The sequence below is a fragment of the Eubalaena glacialis genome, chromosome 2 (genome assembly GCF_028564815.1).
Source record: "Eubalaena glacialis isolate mEubGla1 chromosome 2, mEubGla1.1.hap2.+ XY, whole genome shotgun sequence".
Lineage (NCBI taxonomy): Eukaryota > Metazoa > Chordata > Mammalia > Artiodactyla > Balaenidae > Eubalaena > Eubalaena glacialis.
Window position 1 is genome coordinate 60,805,245 of NC_083717.1, and position 15,828 is coordinate 60,821,072.

Here is a 15,828-nt window from a genome sequence, read left to right on the forward strand (position 1 = left end):
AGATTATTTATTTGGAGGTAAGTTATCTATGTAATTTGAATATTGCACTCTGCCAACAAATTCCAGTACATGGGAAACTATTTTTAAATGTGAATGCAGCTAACTTAAAAGATAGGAACACAGTCTATAGTTTCTTTTTAAATAGAGATAATTACATTTTTAGGAAGTACAACAAATTCACAAACAAATGTTCAGAGCTGTCACTCTCACTTTTTTTAAAACATCCAGATAATCTAAAAATGTGCAATTCTTTCATCTTTGGTTCAAATAGTTAACTTTGCATTGTGTGGCATAATGTCTGGCCCATAGAATTGTTATTCCTCAATAACTATTTGTTGAGTAAATGAATGAATGGTAATATACTCTTCAGAATGATTTTTTTTAAAGCTGCCATTTATGATGACATTACTCCATAATTACAACCATCAAGGCTGGCAATGTAATGACATTCCTTTAAGTTTATCTATTCTTTAAAATTTAACACTGATGGTCAATACATTGCCAAAGGAAGTTCTGGAGATAGAAGACTTTCAGGTGTTTTCTTTCAGTGTTTGAACGGTGCAGCCTTAAGGAGATGCTCTAGGTTAGCAAGATGAGAAATGTGGACAGTTTCACGTGGAAAGGAAACTGAAGTATGGCTTACATAATTCCTTAATTAGGAAACCCCTGATTAAGTCTCATTTTAGAAAAAAAAGCCAGCTGATAAATGGAACACACAAACTAGGATTTGAAATTTTCCTGTGTGAACTTTCCTCAGGAGAGCTCAGTTTCCCTAACCTGAAACTTACCTAGTCAAATGCTAAGTCATTTTTGGCACATTCACCCAAACATGTTCTCAGCACCTTCTGTGTGTTTTAGATAACGTGCTAGGTTGTAGGCACAAAGAAAGAGGAACAAGCCAAAATTCTGTCCAGTAAAGGGAGACTAGATAGATCTTTCTAAAAAGTAACGTCTAGAGTACTCGGTTAAAAAGTGAGTGAAGGAGAGCTAAAGTCACCAACTAATTTCCAACAGAGTAGAAGTCATTACAAGATCCTGATTTCAGCAGGCTGATAAAGTAGTCAGGTGTGCCACATAAAAATCTAGCGATATTTCTTCTAGACATTTTGAGACAGACATAAGAAACATGGGGAAATGTTGAAGGTCTGATTAAAAAAACTTTCTATCACTTCTTTAGGAAATCATTTTGGTGGCAGATACCCTGCTAAATTCAGTTTCGGGTGTATTAAAGTGTTATAGATCAGAGTTTGTTCAGTGATCACATATCACCATCACCCAGAGGAAAACCATTACTCTATAAGGGGCAACCTTCCTAAGCAGTTGTCAAGCGCATAAAAACCAATAATGATTTTTGTGCCCACAGAAGACAATACAAATCCCCCAAATAACCAATTCTTTAAAGCAGTGCTGTCCAACAGAACTTTCTGTGATGACAGAAATGTTCTGTATCTGCATGTTGAATACAGTAGCTCTTAGCCACATGTGGCTATTGAGCACTTGAAATGTTGCTAGTGAGACTGAAGAACTGAATTTTTATTTACATTTTAATGAATTTAAATTTAAATAGCCAGATGTGGCTAGTGGCTACCATACTGTATACTGTAGCCCTAAAATCTATAATTAATTCAGTTATAAACAAAATAAAGTTTGCTTTATAAGTTAAGGACAAGAAAAAAGGCAGCTCAATTAACCCTGGAGAGGGATCTCTAAGGTGAAAAACAAATGGATGGTTCGCATAAGTCGGTAGCTTTTTGTGGGAATGGTTGAATCACAACAGCTCTTGTTATACCATAGCAGAGAAAGGAAGCTGTCTCAAAGGTAGAGGTCTAACGGGAGATTCTGATGTACGGTAATCAAGGCCTATTCCAATCCAGTTTTGTTTTTTTTTTTGACTTATTAGTTTTCAGAACTATCTAAGAAATGTGGGAACTACAAAACAAATGCAAACCATGTCCCTTTGTTTCGCTATAACTAGCAGACTTTGGGGGACTGGGTCTGTCGCAGTACTTCGCTGTTATTTGTTCTCTCTCCTCTGGTCCCTGTTGGCCACCTTGGTGTCCTGTCTCCTCTATCATGTTTCACGCTCTCAGTCATCAGTTGTACAGGCAGCCCACAACTTTTTGGACTTGGATTTTGTTGCTCTGCTTATTCAACATTTCTAATAAACATTTAAAATTATTTCTGCTTTATGCTACATTTTCTGGCTAGCACATCAAACATATTGAAAAAAGAAAGCAACAGTATATTTTGGTGTAGAAATAAAGGAACTTCACAATTATTAAGCACGTCTATGTATCAAGTACTTCTTTTGCCATCAGCCCTACAAAGCAGATGCTACTATTCCCTCATGTCAGATGAGGAAACTGAAGCTCAGAGATGGTAAATAACTGACCCACAATCATGTAGGTGGGCAGTGATACAGCTGTCATATAAACCTAAACCTGTCTGATCCCCCAAACCTACGTTTTTTTCCTACTATATAACACTGCTTCCTAAGCCCACTTCACAATGCAATTTTCAGAAATAAATTCCACAGCAAAAATTATGGTAACCCTTAACTTCCCACCTTCAGTTTCTTCCATCAGTCCATCAGTCCTCTGACTCATTTTTTTTAAAAAAGAAGAAGAAATATGGAAAGAAAATGAAAAAGAAATATGTAACATGTGTTTGTGGAATGGTTCTAGAATATTTAAAAGGATCTGAAGCTATTATATTAAGAGGTTTTGTTTCCTTTTGGTCTTAAAACACACAATTTTTTTTTTTTTTAAGCTACCAGGGCATTAAATTATAAGAAATTACTCCAAGGGATAGTTTAAAACTTCATGCAAATGATTTATTGAAAATATTAAAAAAGGTAAGTTCCAAATGTCACCTGAAATACTTGTTCCATTAGGAAAAATAACAACAACAAAACAAAAAATTAAAACCAACAAAAAAAACACCTATCAGCTTGTAGAACTGATGGAGCCAACCCTATCTATTACTCAGTTATTATTTTACCCACATAGTAAAACCTTTCCAAAGAAGCAACTAACCATGTATCATGTCCTATGGAGTCAAGTTATCACCACTTAAGCACTTAAGGAAAGTTAGGCAACATTTTATGAGTATCACATACTTTTAAAAGTAAAGCAATAGGTAGAAAGAAAGCTATTTTTCTGATGGGGCATCTGTAACTTGGTATTTTTGTACTCTAAGAAATCATAATCTTTTTAAAAAAAAGTCTTAAATTTTGTGTCTCAAAATAGATGACTTAAGAAAAAAGGGGAGACAGCTGCAGCCCTTCAGTATCTTCTAAGAATTTAGTGGTTGCAATCATTATAGTCTAGTAACATAGACCAACTGGGTTCCAATCTTGGTTCAGTTCTTACAGGTTCTGTGACTCTGGGCACGGCACTCTGATGTAATTTCCTCATCTGAAAAATGGGGATAATAATTCCTAAGGTTGTTGTGAGGATTAAATGAGTTAATATATGTAAGGCACTTGGCGTATTCATGAAAGCAATGCTCTATTTTTTTCTAACAATCTACATTAACTGAGATGATAATAAGATAAAATAGTTAACTTTAACTGATGTGGTCAAATGGATATTTTTAAAGAAAAGATGCCATAAGATAACATACAATCAGTAAAAATTTTTATATATTTTACTGAGGATGTCATGAAAGAAATTTCAGTGCAGTAAGAATGTCTGAAATATAATTCCTGATATATTTGCTATCTGAGGACATATAGTAAATAAAAAATAAAAAAATAAAATTTTCATCTCATAATATGTCTCATAAAATGTAAAAGCATGGAAAAAGTTCAATAAACCACTTGACTATAAAATCTATTCCAACTGGAAAATGGTATCCAAGATGGTTGCTTGGGTAAACTGCAAGAGTTTACTCTCCCCTACCCACAAATCACAGAAGGCTTCAGGAACTTAGAATGGAAGTCTTCTCCTTATGGAATGTATTTTCAACTGCATGTGGGTTGTTATGATTGAGTTTCCCAAAAGGACATAGTAGAGCATTTCTCCAATAGTTTTACCTAACCTTTTGGTCCTCTTAAGGATGCCCTTATTTCCAAGTACACTAGCTGATCTTAGAATGATTTATCCTTACAATAACCTGATAGAGGAAAAAGACAAAGAAAGGAGGTGAGACACTAGGTAGAAGAATGCTTTGATATTATATGCCACTGGTTTCCAGACAGATGTGAGAATTGGTCAGTGGTCCATAAGAATCTCACTAGCGCTACGCATGTGGCAGTCCAGCTCATGCTACTCATCTCTCTCTTGACTTCATGGGAGAAGAGCACTAAGAAATCCTTGTCCAGCCCCAAGCTTTGCTTTTCAGAAGGAAACTCGGTGACACTCAAGGGAGAGAGAGATCAGAAGTCACTGGGCAGTCAAGGAAGAAGAGTGAAGATGATTTCAAAATTGAATAATCTTTGCATTGATAAGTACATTCGAGATAATTTAGTTCAACCCTCTGTGTAGTGCAGGATTCGCCTTCACAGCATCTCTGAGAGATGATCCCTCAGGCTCTGCCTAAATACCTCCAATAACTGGGATCTTCCCTCCTCAAATCTGCTAGCTCCAAGCCAGAAATCTGGGATATATTATAAATTCTTTACATCATTCATATCCAATTAACCACTGAGGTATTTTACCTGTCAAATCTCTCTTAAATCTATTCACTGTTCCCCTTCCCCACTATCTTAGTTGAGGCCTTTCTTTCTCATCCTTTTATGTGGTTCTGCAATAGTATCCAACTACCAGATTTCCTGCCACCAAATAATTTGCCTCTAATTCATCCTCACATGGCAGCCTGCAGTGGACATTCTAAAACACAAATCTTTCTTCAGATTTTCTTTTTTTTGATGTGGATCATATCGAACTTATTACGATACTGCTTCTGTTTTATGTTTTGGTTTTTTGGCCGCGAGGCATGTGGGATCTTAGCTCCCTGACTGGGATCGAACCCACACCCCCAGCATTGGAAGGTGAAATTTTTTTTTTTTTTTAAATAAATTTATTTATTTATTTATGGCTGCATTGGGTCTTGGTTGCCGCTCGCGGGCTTTCTCTAGTTGCAGTGAGTGGGGGCTACTCTTAGTTGCGGTGCGTGCGCTTCTCATTGAGGTGGCTTCTCTTGTTGAGGAGCACAGGCTCTAGGCGTGTGGGTTTCGGTAGTTGTGGCTCGTGGGCTCTAGAGCGCAGGCTCAGTAGCTGTGGCGCACCGGGTTAGTTGTTCTGCGGCATGTGGGATCTTCCCAGACCAGGGCTTGAACCCGTGTCCCCTGCATTGGCAGGCAGATTCTTAACCATTGTGCCACCAGGGAGGTCCTGGAAGGCGAAGTCTTAACCACTGGACTGCCAGGGAAGTCCCTAAAACACAAATCTAATCATGCCATTCCTCTGCTTAAAACCCTTTACCCTTTAGTGGTTCACTACCACAAACAGCAAAAAAAATCTAAGGTTTTAGCCTGAAATGCATGATCTTGTCTAACTCTCCAGGGCACACCTCAGCAACAATAAATGGTTGTGTTATTCACACGTACCAAGCCGTTTCGCATCTCCATACTTTTTGCTCATGTGTTGCCTGTTCTTTGCTCATGTTGTTACTCTTCTTTCCCTCTGTCAACCAGCTAAATAAGTTCAGAAATTATCTCCAGGAAGGCATCTTTCTTTCTTTTTAAAAAAGTTTTTATTTTATTTAATTAATCAATTTTTTGTGCGTGTGGCTGCATCATGCAGCATGCGGGATCTTAGTTCCCTGACCAGGGATTGAACCCACGCCCCCTGCAGTGGCAGTGCGGTCTTAACCACTGGACTGCCAGGGAAGTCCCCTGGAAGGCATCTTTTGACACCCTTCCCTGTATAATATAAAAATATTCTGTGTGGGGAATTCCCTGGCAGTCCGTTGGTTGGGACTCTGCGCTTTCACTGCTGCGGGCCCAGGTTCAATCCCTGGTTGGGGAACTAGGATCCCGCTAGCTGCATGGCACGGCCAAAAAAACAAAACAAAGAAATTCCGTGTGTATTCTCTATCACTGCACTCATCATATTATACTGAAATCGTTAACTAGTTCATCTCTTTCCCTCCAGGTGAGTCTCTCAAGGCAGGGACTATGTCAGAATCCTAGCACATGGCACAGGACTCATGGTAACAGGTGTTTAACATATGCCTAGTACAAATTAAATACAGGACTTTTTCTGATGTGAGTTAAAATTTGTAACTCCAATTTCCAACTTTTGCCCCATGGAACAATAAAAACCATCTTTCCAGGGAAATAAGCATTAGGCTGGTACATAAAAAGACAAACTTTAAATACTCTTTACGTGACATTTGCACTTACCTAAGTTGCTGTATGTCGCACTACAGGGATTCGGGTCCATAGGACCTGAAATGTCTCCCTTTTCCTCTTCCCTTTCCAGTTCAGGCAGCGGCAATGCCGGTGTGACTGAAGTACAGCCCCCACCATCCTGCTTCACAACAACAGTGCTTGGATCCCGAGGAGAAAAATCCTCTGTCACTTCATGGGTCACGTGACTGAAACAAATCAGACCACCATCACACTGGCATTCAAAGGTTTTTGCTAAAATTTAGATTTATGGAAGGCACATATTGTCATAAATGTAAATAACTGGCCCTATAGTCACAGCAATGGGTCATAAACCCCAACATACTTGTCTGAATATAAGGCAGTCTTTCATGCAGGCAGATACTTCTCTCATATATATATTGGGATACTTGATACATGCTTGATTCATACATATTGAGAATTCAGTTTGGTAGAGGAGCTATAGTAGGCTCAGAGGGAAGTTTGAGAATAACAGGTAAGGAGTGGAACTTTTTTTTTAGGTAGTAGGGGTAGAGGGAACCGAATGCTTAACTAGTTAAAGACTAATACACTAAAGTATTTAAGAAAGTATTTAGCATATTTACTATATTTACCATACTATAGTACAGTCATCCCTTGGTATCTGAAGGGGGCCGGTTCTAGGACCACCCACAGGACACCAAAATCCACAGATGCTCAAGTCCCTTATATAAAATGGCTGTAGTATTTGCATAAAACGTACACACATCCTCCCATATACTTTAAATCATCTCTAGATTACTTATAATACCCAATACAATGTAAATGCTATGTAAATAGCTGTAAATACAATGTGAATGCTATGTAAGCAGTTGCCGGTGCACTGCAAATTCAATTTTTGCTTTTTGGAATTTTCTGGAATTTTTTTCCCCTAATATTTTCAATCCATGGTTGGTTGAATCCGCAGATGTGGAACTCGCAAATAAAAAGGGTGAACTGTGCTATAATACTATAATAAATATGAAATACTTTACAGTATTTACTTTGTTTAGTATATAGTATTTACTACACACTAAAGTATTTATGAAACTATTTAGTAAAGGATCAGGAGTAAAGTTGAGATTTAAAAAAGGAAGTAAAGCAATTATTTTAGGTAAACTGAGGCCTGGAAGCCTCGTTGCTAGGAGCACAGTGAAGCATCAACCTTTGCCTGTATGCATGCAGCAGGCAAGGCAAATGGAAAAGAAAGTTCTGACCTCTAGTTAATCTCATCTATTAAAATGAATCTGAAGCATCCCATTGGCCACATACCAGAGGACGGTCATCCGTGATGCTTTGTGTTTCCCGATCTTGTTTCACTGCTGCCTGCTCATTTGCTTACAGCTATCTCTTCCAGTCTTCCCCACATCCCACCCTGCCTGAACTTCCAATTCTGTTGCTATAAAGCACAAGGGGGTGGAATGATTATTAAATGTTGGTGGAGAAAACCAGCCTAGTTAGAAAATCTCATTGGGCTGGTTCAATGAAACAAATTCAAAATCAGGCACCTTTAATGGTTTCTGGGCCTACTAAAAGTATTCCTAGGCTGTCACACACTCACCAGCTAGCTTTTCTTCCTGTTTTCTTTTGTTTTTTGTTTTAATGGGCAAAGAGAAAGAATGAAAGGAAACATCTTATATACTGTTACTTGTTATTTCTGGATTTTCAAATGGCAGTGAGTCATGGTGACATTTACAAGTTTCTTTAAAAGAGGTACTTTGTTTGATCATGTGTCATCAGAACATATATCACCTGTGGATTTGAGGGAGTAGATCTGAAGGAGGAGTACTTTCTTATCAATTTTTCATTATGGAAATCATGCATGTGCCGGAACAGAAAAATAAGCCTTGAAGTCTGCTGGACATACAACTTCAAAAATATTCTTTCAAAGCTGGCAGAGCCAGAGGTCTCTCTATACTGAGAGTAAGCAATGACTGGGAGGTACCATTATGGAATCTGGCTCTTGGGGATAGGGTGAGGTGGGAAGGGATCAGTTCACTAGCAGTCAACAGGGTGGTTTATGTAAAGGAGGCCTCACATGGTAAAGCATGCTGCATCTTCTTAATGGGCTGCCTTAGGTTATCAACCCAAAACAAAGCTAGTTTCTCATAATATGGAACATCATAAATTCAAGGTAACAAGGGGGCTCTACTTCCACGCGTTAGCGAAGAAAAGCAAAGTGACACTTCTGAGACACTCTCAGATGCCACTTAGTGTCACTGAGAAGTTATCAACATGCTTCAGGAGAAGGAAAATGACCTTTGCTGGGCAAAAGTTAATATAAGCCATTTTAAATTTCAAAGCAATAAATATAAAGTGATTAAAAAACATCATCCCCCTTTGACAGGAAAAACATTAAACCTCCAGACGCTCTCTTCTTATTCTCGAGTCAACTTGAGAGGTTTCTAAAAAGGTGTTTTTAGGCTCCTAATCTCTGCAGCCTTGCTCTTGCCTTTTCTCTTACTTCCCCCAATCTCATCGTTATTACTAAAAGGAAGCTCTCTTTTCCATTTGTCAAAAATGAGTGGTGAAGGCGGGTTCAGAAACCATGACTCCACCCTCGCTTGACTGTTTTCCTCCCAGGGAATGGGCTATTTATATTAAGCCTACTGTAAAAACTACAAGAAAGAGTTGCTGCTATTAACCAGTGAGGAATTCCCTGGGCCTGTTCCCACATACATGAAACACAGCTCTGTACTCTTAAGGGGTTCTCAAAACAAAATATGGATGCTAAAAAGCAAGAAATATTAAAGACTCACCCACTGTACTCACTCATACAATTCCCCATTAAAGGAAATTCTACAGGGCCTTCTTCAGTCTGTTAATCATGTTCTGAAGCTCTGATGAACCATAGCTCCCTCTGAGTTCTGGAGGACTACAAGTTGGGCGAGATATAAGAGGCTCGAATTCTGCACCTTAATATAACCCACTGCACCTTGACCTTTACCTGAGGGGTTTGGTCTGGGAAATGAGCCAAATTACCTTTGGGAAACTAAGCAAAGTGAAAGCTAGTTTTATTAACTCTTTGAGGACCAGGGCAGCACAACCTGTATTCTCTACAAAGGTCAGTTTTCACAAGCACATTTTAAATAAGTGCACTGGTATATTAAATCACCAGTTAAAACAATTGTCAACTATAAAGAACTATGCAAAAGAGTTGATGAAAGTTAAATCACATGGATTTGCAAATGGATACTAAGATGTTTAACCTGCATTTACAGTGACAGCAGTGTCTAAAAGGAAGAATTTTAAAAAATGCATCAATGATATGTCATGTCTTGATGCTTGAGGGAAGAAAAGCTCTTTGTATGATTAAAATGGTAAAAGAGAGAGGAAAGGGGAAAGGAAGAGGTTTTGAGAGTTCAAGCTTAGATGTGGTAACATGCTGTGACTAAAAAATGAAAAAGAATCAATCAAGAACAGCATCAGAGAAGGTGATTCAGTCACTACGTATAAACAGACAAATTGTCCAGGAAGAAAAAAGGAAGTAAAATCCTATAATTAATTTATCTTAGGCATATTAATTTTATAAGGGAATATAATTTTTGACCATTGACTTTTTTAATGTTTCATATTTAGATATAAAATCAGAAAACCCTCCCAAATAGTAATATGACGCTTTCCAAATACAGGCTTTATCTCCTAACAAAGTGGTTCACCACTGACTTTTCATTGGGAAATGTTTGATGTAATGGAGGAAACACCAAGACAGGAATCAGAGAACCCAGATTCTGTTTCCCTATTACTTTGATCTTCTGTACAAACTAGATGACAACATCAGGAGGGAGATAATGGAGAAAATGAAAAGTTCCCTCATTTTGTCCATGAGATAGATGGTTAAAAAAAAAATTTTTTTAAATGAAATTACAAGAAATCTACTAGGATTTCTAATACAATATATCTTAGCACGTCTTGAAGTAGCAAATAATGATGAAGGTAACGATTTTTTTCAGGATAAGTACAAGTTGATATTCATTATTATAAAACAGAACTGTTAACTGATAAATGGCCCACAGAGAGGAAGTTATGGCTTTTCTATTCCTGCTATTTAAATTCATGTTGAAACAATCCCTAGTTCTGTAACGCAATGTAGGATATCTGTAATAACTACGGCATTGACATCTAGGTCCTTGATCATCAGGCTGGGTCAAACCCTAACTTTGTCTGCTCTTTTCCTGGACCCTCAGCATTTGTTCTGCTTTCAGAATGGAAGATAACACACATTTCTTTTTACCTCAAACTCTTTGACCAACTTTTCATTAATGACCAGTTTTTAATTGAGATTTGGTAATGTCTGACCTGACACAAAAAAATCACGTCGCAATCTCCACAAAGACACATCTCATTTTCTGAACATGGAGGATGAACTTAAGGTAGTCAAAGGAAATGGTAACATTGTTACAGATTTGTCTGTAATACAAATGAATCCCTTGGTAAGTTTATATCTCAACAGTCTGCAATATTCATACATAATTCAAAGCCGCAGAAGCAATCTCCTGCGGGAAGCTCACTTGGCGTACCCAGGTGGTAGGATTAATCATTACACCATCAAATGAAATAATCCTTTTTTTTTTCCCCTGGCATATTCATTCAAGACAGATTTTGGTAGAAATTCTGTTAATGTCTGAATATACTTTTTTAAAAGGCAAATCAAATGCCACATTAGAAAGGATTAAAGGCCTTTATGTACCCAAGTATTTCCACGATTTCAGTTCAACTTTTTCTTCAAATTCAACCACCTTCATTCAGCTTCAGAAGGGACGGTAAATGAAATCAGGCTTCTATAGAGACCATCTGCCTCTTGGGGCAAATGGTATCCTAAATTCCCATTTGCCAGCTCTCTTCAGCAGCTGCATCTGTCTTTAGTTGTCCAAGTCAGCCAATAAGCAAATGCGTGATTTTTAAAACCTCCTTTTACCCCTAAAGATCAGATCAAAGCAATCAGAAACAGCATTTCATGGTTTTATTACTGGTTTCCAAAGCTGCTTATTTCTGGAGTTGCTGGGGATGATGAACCTTTGCAGAAATGGGATGTGAATCAACACGAGGAGGAAACATCAAAGTTATCGAATCCCACAGTTTATCTACTGAAAGGGGGAAAAACTCCATTTCCTTCTGTCTCTCTCCCTCTAGGACCTCCCACCAATATGACATTTCTTAATCCTACCTTAGTTTCCAGGTCATCTACTTGATTTCGCTACACTTTCCAATTACTGGCATTCTCAGGTAGAAAAGTGTTGTGTCCATTGATCACTATCTTAGTGTCTCCAATTTTCCACTAAGCCTTCTGTAGTCTTTAACTGAAAACTTCAAACTTCTTATCCTGGACTGAGATTAACCTTTAACTGAGATCTGATGAGTTCTTGCTAATACGTCTAACACAGTCTGGTCAGACAAAGGTAGCTCTTCCTGGTGCGAATGAAGTGGCTAGGTCTTGGGATGGGGAAGACTGGCAGCCATGTGCAAGGTCTTGAATAGACTCTAATTTCCAGATACTGCACAGTTTCAATTTTTTTTTCTTTAACAAATGTGTTTTTTTTCCTTTAACAACTTTTTTCTTTAGCAAATTAAAAGTGTCTTCAAGGCACTAGACTGCAAGACAGCAAAGTAGATAAAAACACAGGCCACTGTAAATCACTGTCACCTTCACAATACTAAGAAAAATTACAGTTTTAAAATTCTATGAAATAAAAATTCAGAATGGCATCTGTACAAATTAACAGAAAAGATAAATTAATCTTGGAAAAGAGCAATAAAATAGGGCTGCTTTTCTCAATAACAGAGGTGTGGAAGGAGATTCTCAGCGTCACCATTTGGCCTTAGCTCACTTCTAAAGAATGGGGTCAGATATTGATGTTTCTTTCCTGGAAAGGCAAGGTATGAGAAGAAAATATCAACACGCCTCTCTAACAGGACTAACCTAAGGACGATATGGAACAGTCATTTCCGGGTCCTGGACTTTTCCCGCATGCCCAGAAGCTCTGGAGAAGTGAGTCACTGCACCTTTCCCCAATGTCCTCTTATCTCCCTCAACTGCCCGTTTGCCCTTTGAGTCGAGGGAGCGAGATGATTATGTATACTAAACTCTCCAGAACATGGCAGGCTCGCTGAAGGAATGGATATAGGGAGGGAACAGGAACCAACACTGCTCAGAACCTATTCCTACTCTACACTGCACAAGCTGCACACTATTCTGTTTAACTCACAAAAACACCTCAAGAGGTAAAGGCGATTATTCTCACTTCACAGATAGGGAAACCAAGACTGAAAAAAGTGAAACGAATTGTCTAAGGTTATGTGTGTACTTAGGTGACAGAGTCAGGATCTGAATTCGATACTATGCAACTCTAACATCCGTGTTCTTTCCACCACACTGATACCATTAGGTAAGCCTGGTGCATTGTAAAGATTCAAGAATAAATGCTTGATTACGAAGATGAAGAAGTAAAAGTGTTTTGAAAAGAAAAAAGCTATTATTGAAATGTGGGGTATTAATGATTACAGATGCATTCTTTTGAAAAATTCTAAACAAAGTCATTGTTTACATTGCAAAAGGATTTCTTTACATGGGAACTGCTCTGGTATAGAAAGACTGTGTTTATAGATGTTTGGCTTCCTAATAATAATCACCACCACTACCTCCACATCTGCTGACTGCTAGGTACTGTGTGCTTAAATATATATCTCCTAACAATAATACTCTGAGTAAGGGTTGTTATTCCCATAATAGCAAATGATAATAGTAGCCAAAACTTACACAGTGCTTATCATGTCCCTCTTCTAAGCCATGTCTCTCAACAGTGGCACTATTGACATTTTGGACCAGATAATTGTCGTGGAGGGCTGTCCTGTGCGTAGTAGAATCACACTAACATCTCTTACCTTCTATCCAATAGGTGTTGGAATTACTCTCTGCTTCCCCAGTTGTGACAATCAAATAGTCTCCAGACATTGCCAAATATATCCTAGGGGTATAAAAATCCCTTCCCCTCCCCTCCTGTTTAACACTTAACATTAATTCTTTTAAGTCATACAAGGTTATTATCTCTGTTTTACAAATGAAGAAATATTAAGTCCAGAGTGGTTAAGTTATTTGCCTCAGGTAACACAGCTAATACCTGGTGGAGCTGAGATTCAAACCCAGCACTTCAGCTCTAGTCTGTGCTCTAAACAGATACATTATTCTGTCTCTCAGTTTATAGATGAGGAAGCTAAGAAGCAGAGCTCAAGTAACTTGTCCCAGATGACACAGCTAATAAGTGGTGAAAGCAGGATTCAAATCCAGGTCTGAGTGACTTCAAAGCCTATGTTCTAATATATTATGCCTATTGTTATCAGACTTTAACATGTCTAACAATTACCTTGTTAAAGATGCAGATTTGCAGCCCTCACCTCCAGGGATTGATTCTACAGCTCTGTGGTATGACCCAGGAATCTGCACTTACACAAACACCCCAGGTGATTCTGATGCAGTTGGTCTTAGGGCCACAATCTGAGAAACTATTTTTTACTGCCTCTCTCTCTGCAGAGAGAAGAGGGAAATTAAGTATAAAAGGAGTAAAGTATAAGAAGTGAGGAAGAAAATTTTAAGTAAAGGAGCATCACTGCTCAGAAGCAATATGGCTGAACAGGGGAAATAAAATAATTTAAGTAGTCACAGATAAGAGATTCATAATGGGCTATTAAAAAAGGGAGGGAGTGCTTTGGGACCAATCCTTACCTTCTGAGGTTTATTCTTAGAATACAATTATACAAACTTACAAAATGTTAGGAAATGAGGATATGGCCTAGTATGACATTTATGATTTTTATTAGAAGGCCTGGCTGGCTGAAGACCACTCTGAAAATAGGAAATGGCATCTGTGACACCAGCAATAAGTCTTCCAACATGCAGTACTATCTCAGTTCTTTGTATCAACAGAGGACAGAGGTGAACACAAAAGGCAGGCCCCTATAACTGAAAAATCTGCTCCAAGACAGACCACAGCACCTGTACCTTCTACCCACGCCGCCAGGGGACTCTTCTTAAAATCTCTCTTTTGTTCTGCTGTTCCTCTGTTCTATATCAGCCATTGATCCTTGTGACCTGTTGAAGACAGGTCCAGACTACCTGCAGGACTTCAAAGCCCTTCACCATGAGGCTGCAACATTTGTTTTTATCTTTATTCCAGACTTTCTGAGACATAATCCTTCAGCTCCAGACAATGTATTTACATAACTCCCTGTCCCTTGGACACACCATATTCTACGTTTCTGCTGTACCTACTTTCCCTTCCTAGAGTTGCCTCCCTTCTTCTTTCCATCTATTCCAAACTCAGGCAGTCATTAAAGACTATTCAAATCTCACATTACCCATGATGTCTTACTGTCCATGGGGACTCTTCCTTCTCTGAACACCCATGGCAGATGTTATAGACTGTTTGTGTCCCCTCCAGATTCATATGTGGAAACCCTAACCCCCAGTGTGGCTGTAGTTGGAGATGGGGCCTCTAAGGAAATAATATTAAATGAGGTCGTAAGGATGGGGCCCTGTCAGACAGGATTTGTGTCCTTTTAAGAAGAGGCACCAGAGAGCGTGGTTTCTCTCTCTGTACATATTATGGAGGAAAGTGAGGACATAATGAGAAAGTGGCCATCGAGTCAGAAAGAGAGCCCTCACCAGAAACCAAATCAGCTGGAAACTTAATCTTGGACTTCTGGCCTCCAGAACTGTGAGAAAATAAATGTCTGCTGTTTAAGCCACCTGTCTGTGGTACTTTGTTATGGAGCCCAAACTAAGGCAGCAGGGACTGAGGATCACAGAAAGCACTCAGTAAATGAGTGTTGAATAAATCAAATCAGATGGGATCTGGGCAGCAAGGCACTAGAAAACAGCACCAGGATCTGTATCTACATTCCTCCCAGCAAAATTTCTGCCTATATCACGATGGAGAATGGAATAGGGACAGGTTCCAATGTGGAGCATCCAAAGGGGGGTTCCTCTCCCCAACTAGGAAGCCAGAGGAACAGGACATCTTCCCTGATGCAGAGTGGAGCTTCTCCATGCGCCAGCAGCACAGAAAGGCCAACGGCTGATTCTTGAGGCTGTTTCACTCCATGATAACAAGGAGTTGGTGTGGGGAGCGGATCAGTGTGCACTGCTATCATCACTTTGCTCTTTTCAGGCAAGCCTTTCTCCCTGCTATTAACAAATCACCATTATAGCGGCACCATATGAGGATAAACTGCTTGTCCTGGGTTAAACCTTTAAATATCACCTGATGACTCTAATCAATATTCTACAGTTATATTAAATAATCACTGACTGAAACTGTGGCCTAGAGGTTTGAATAAAGGCCTAGAAATTAGAAACTCAAATTTAATCCCAGCTCTGCCACCAATGCTACTCTGTCCATGTCTCCCATTATTCATCTATAAAATGGGTGTAGCGACATTTACAGGAGTATGTATTAACTAGGAATTTCACATAAAGTGCT

At 38.7% G+C, this 15,828-nt stretch overlaps 1 protein-coding gene across 7 annotated transcripts in view; it reads right to left on the minus strand.

Annotated features, from left to right (window-relative positions):
- PEAK1 (pseudopodium enriched atypical kinase 1) overlaps nucleotides 1–15,828 on the minus strand; it is a 310,952-nt gene that overhangs the window by 32,164 nt on the left and 262,960 nt on the right. For all 7 annotated transcript variants that reach the window (XR_009699356.1, XM_061180028.1, XM_061180025.1 and 4 more), the window contains one exon: nucleotides 6,350–6,543. Coding sequence is in view for 6 of the 7 variants with exons in the window: in XM_061180028.1 (XP_061036011.1) it covers nucleotides 6,350–6,543 (194 nt within the window). In the remaining variant the exon portion in view is untranslated. The remainder of the gene's footprint in view (nucleotides 1–6,349; nucleotides 6,544–15,828) is intronic.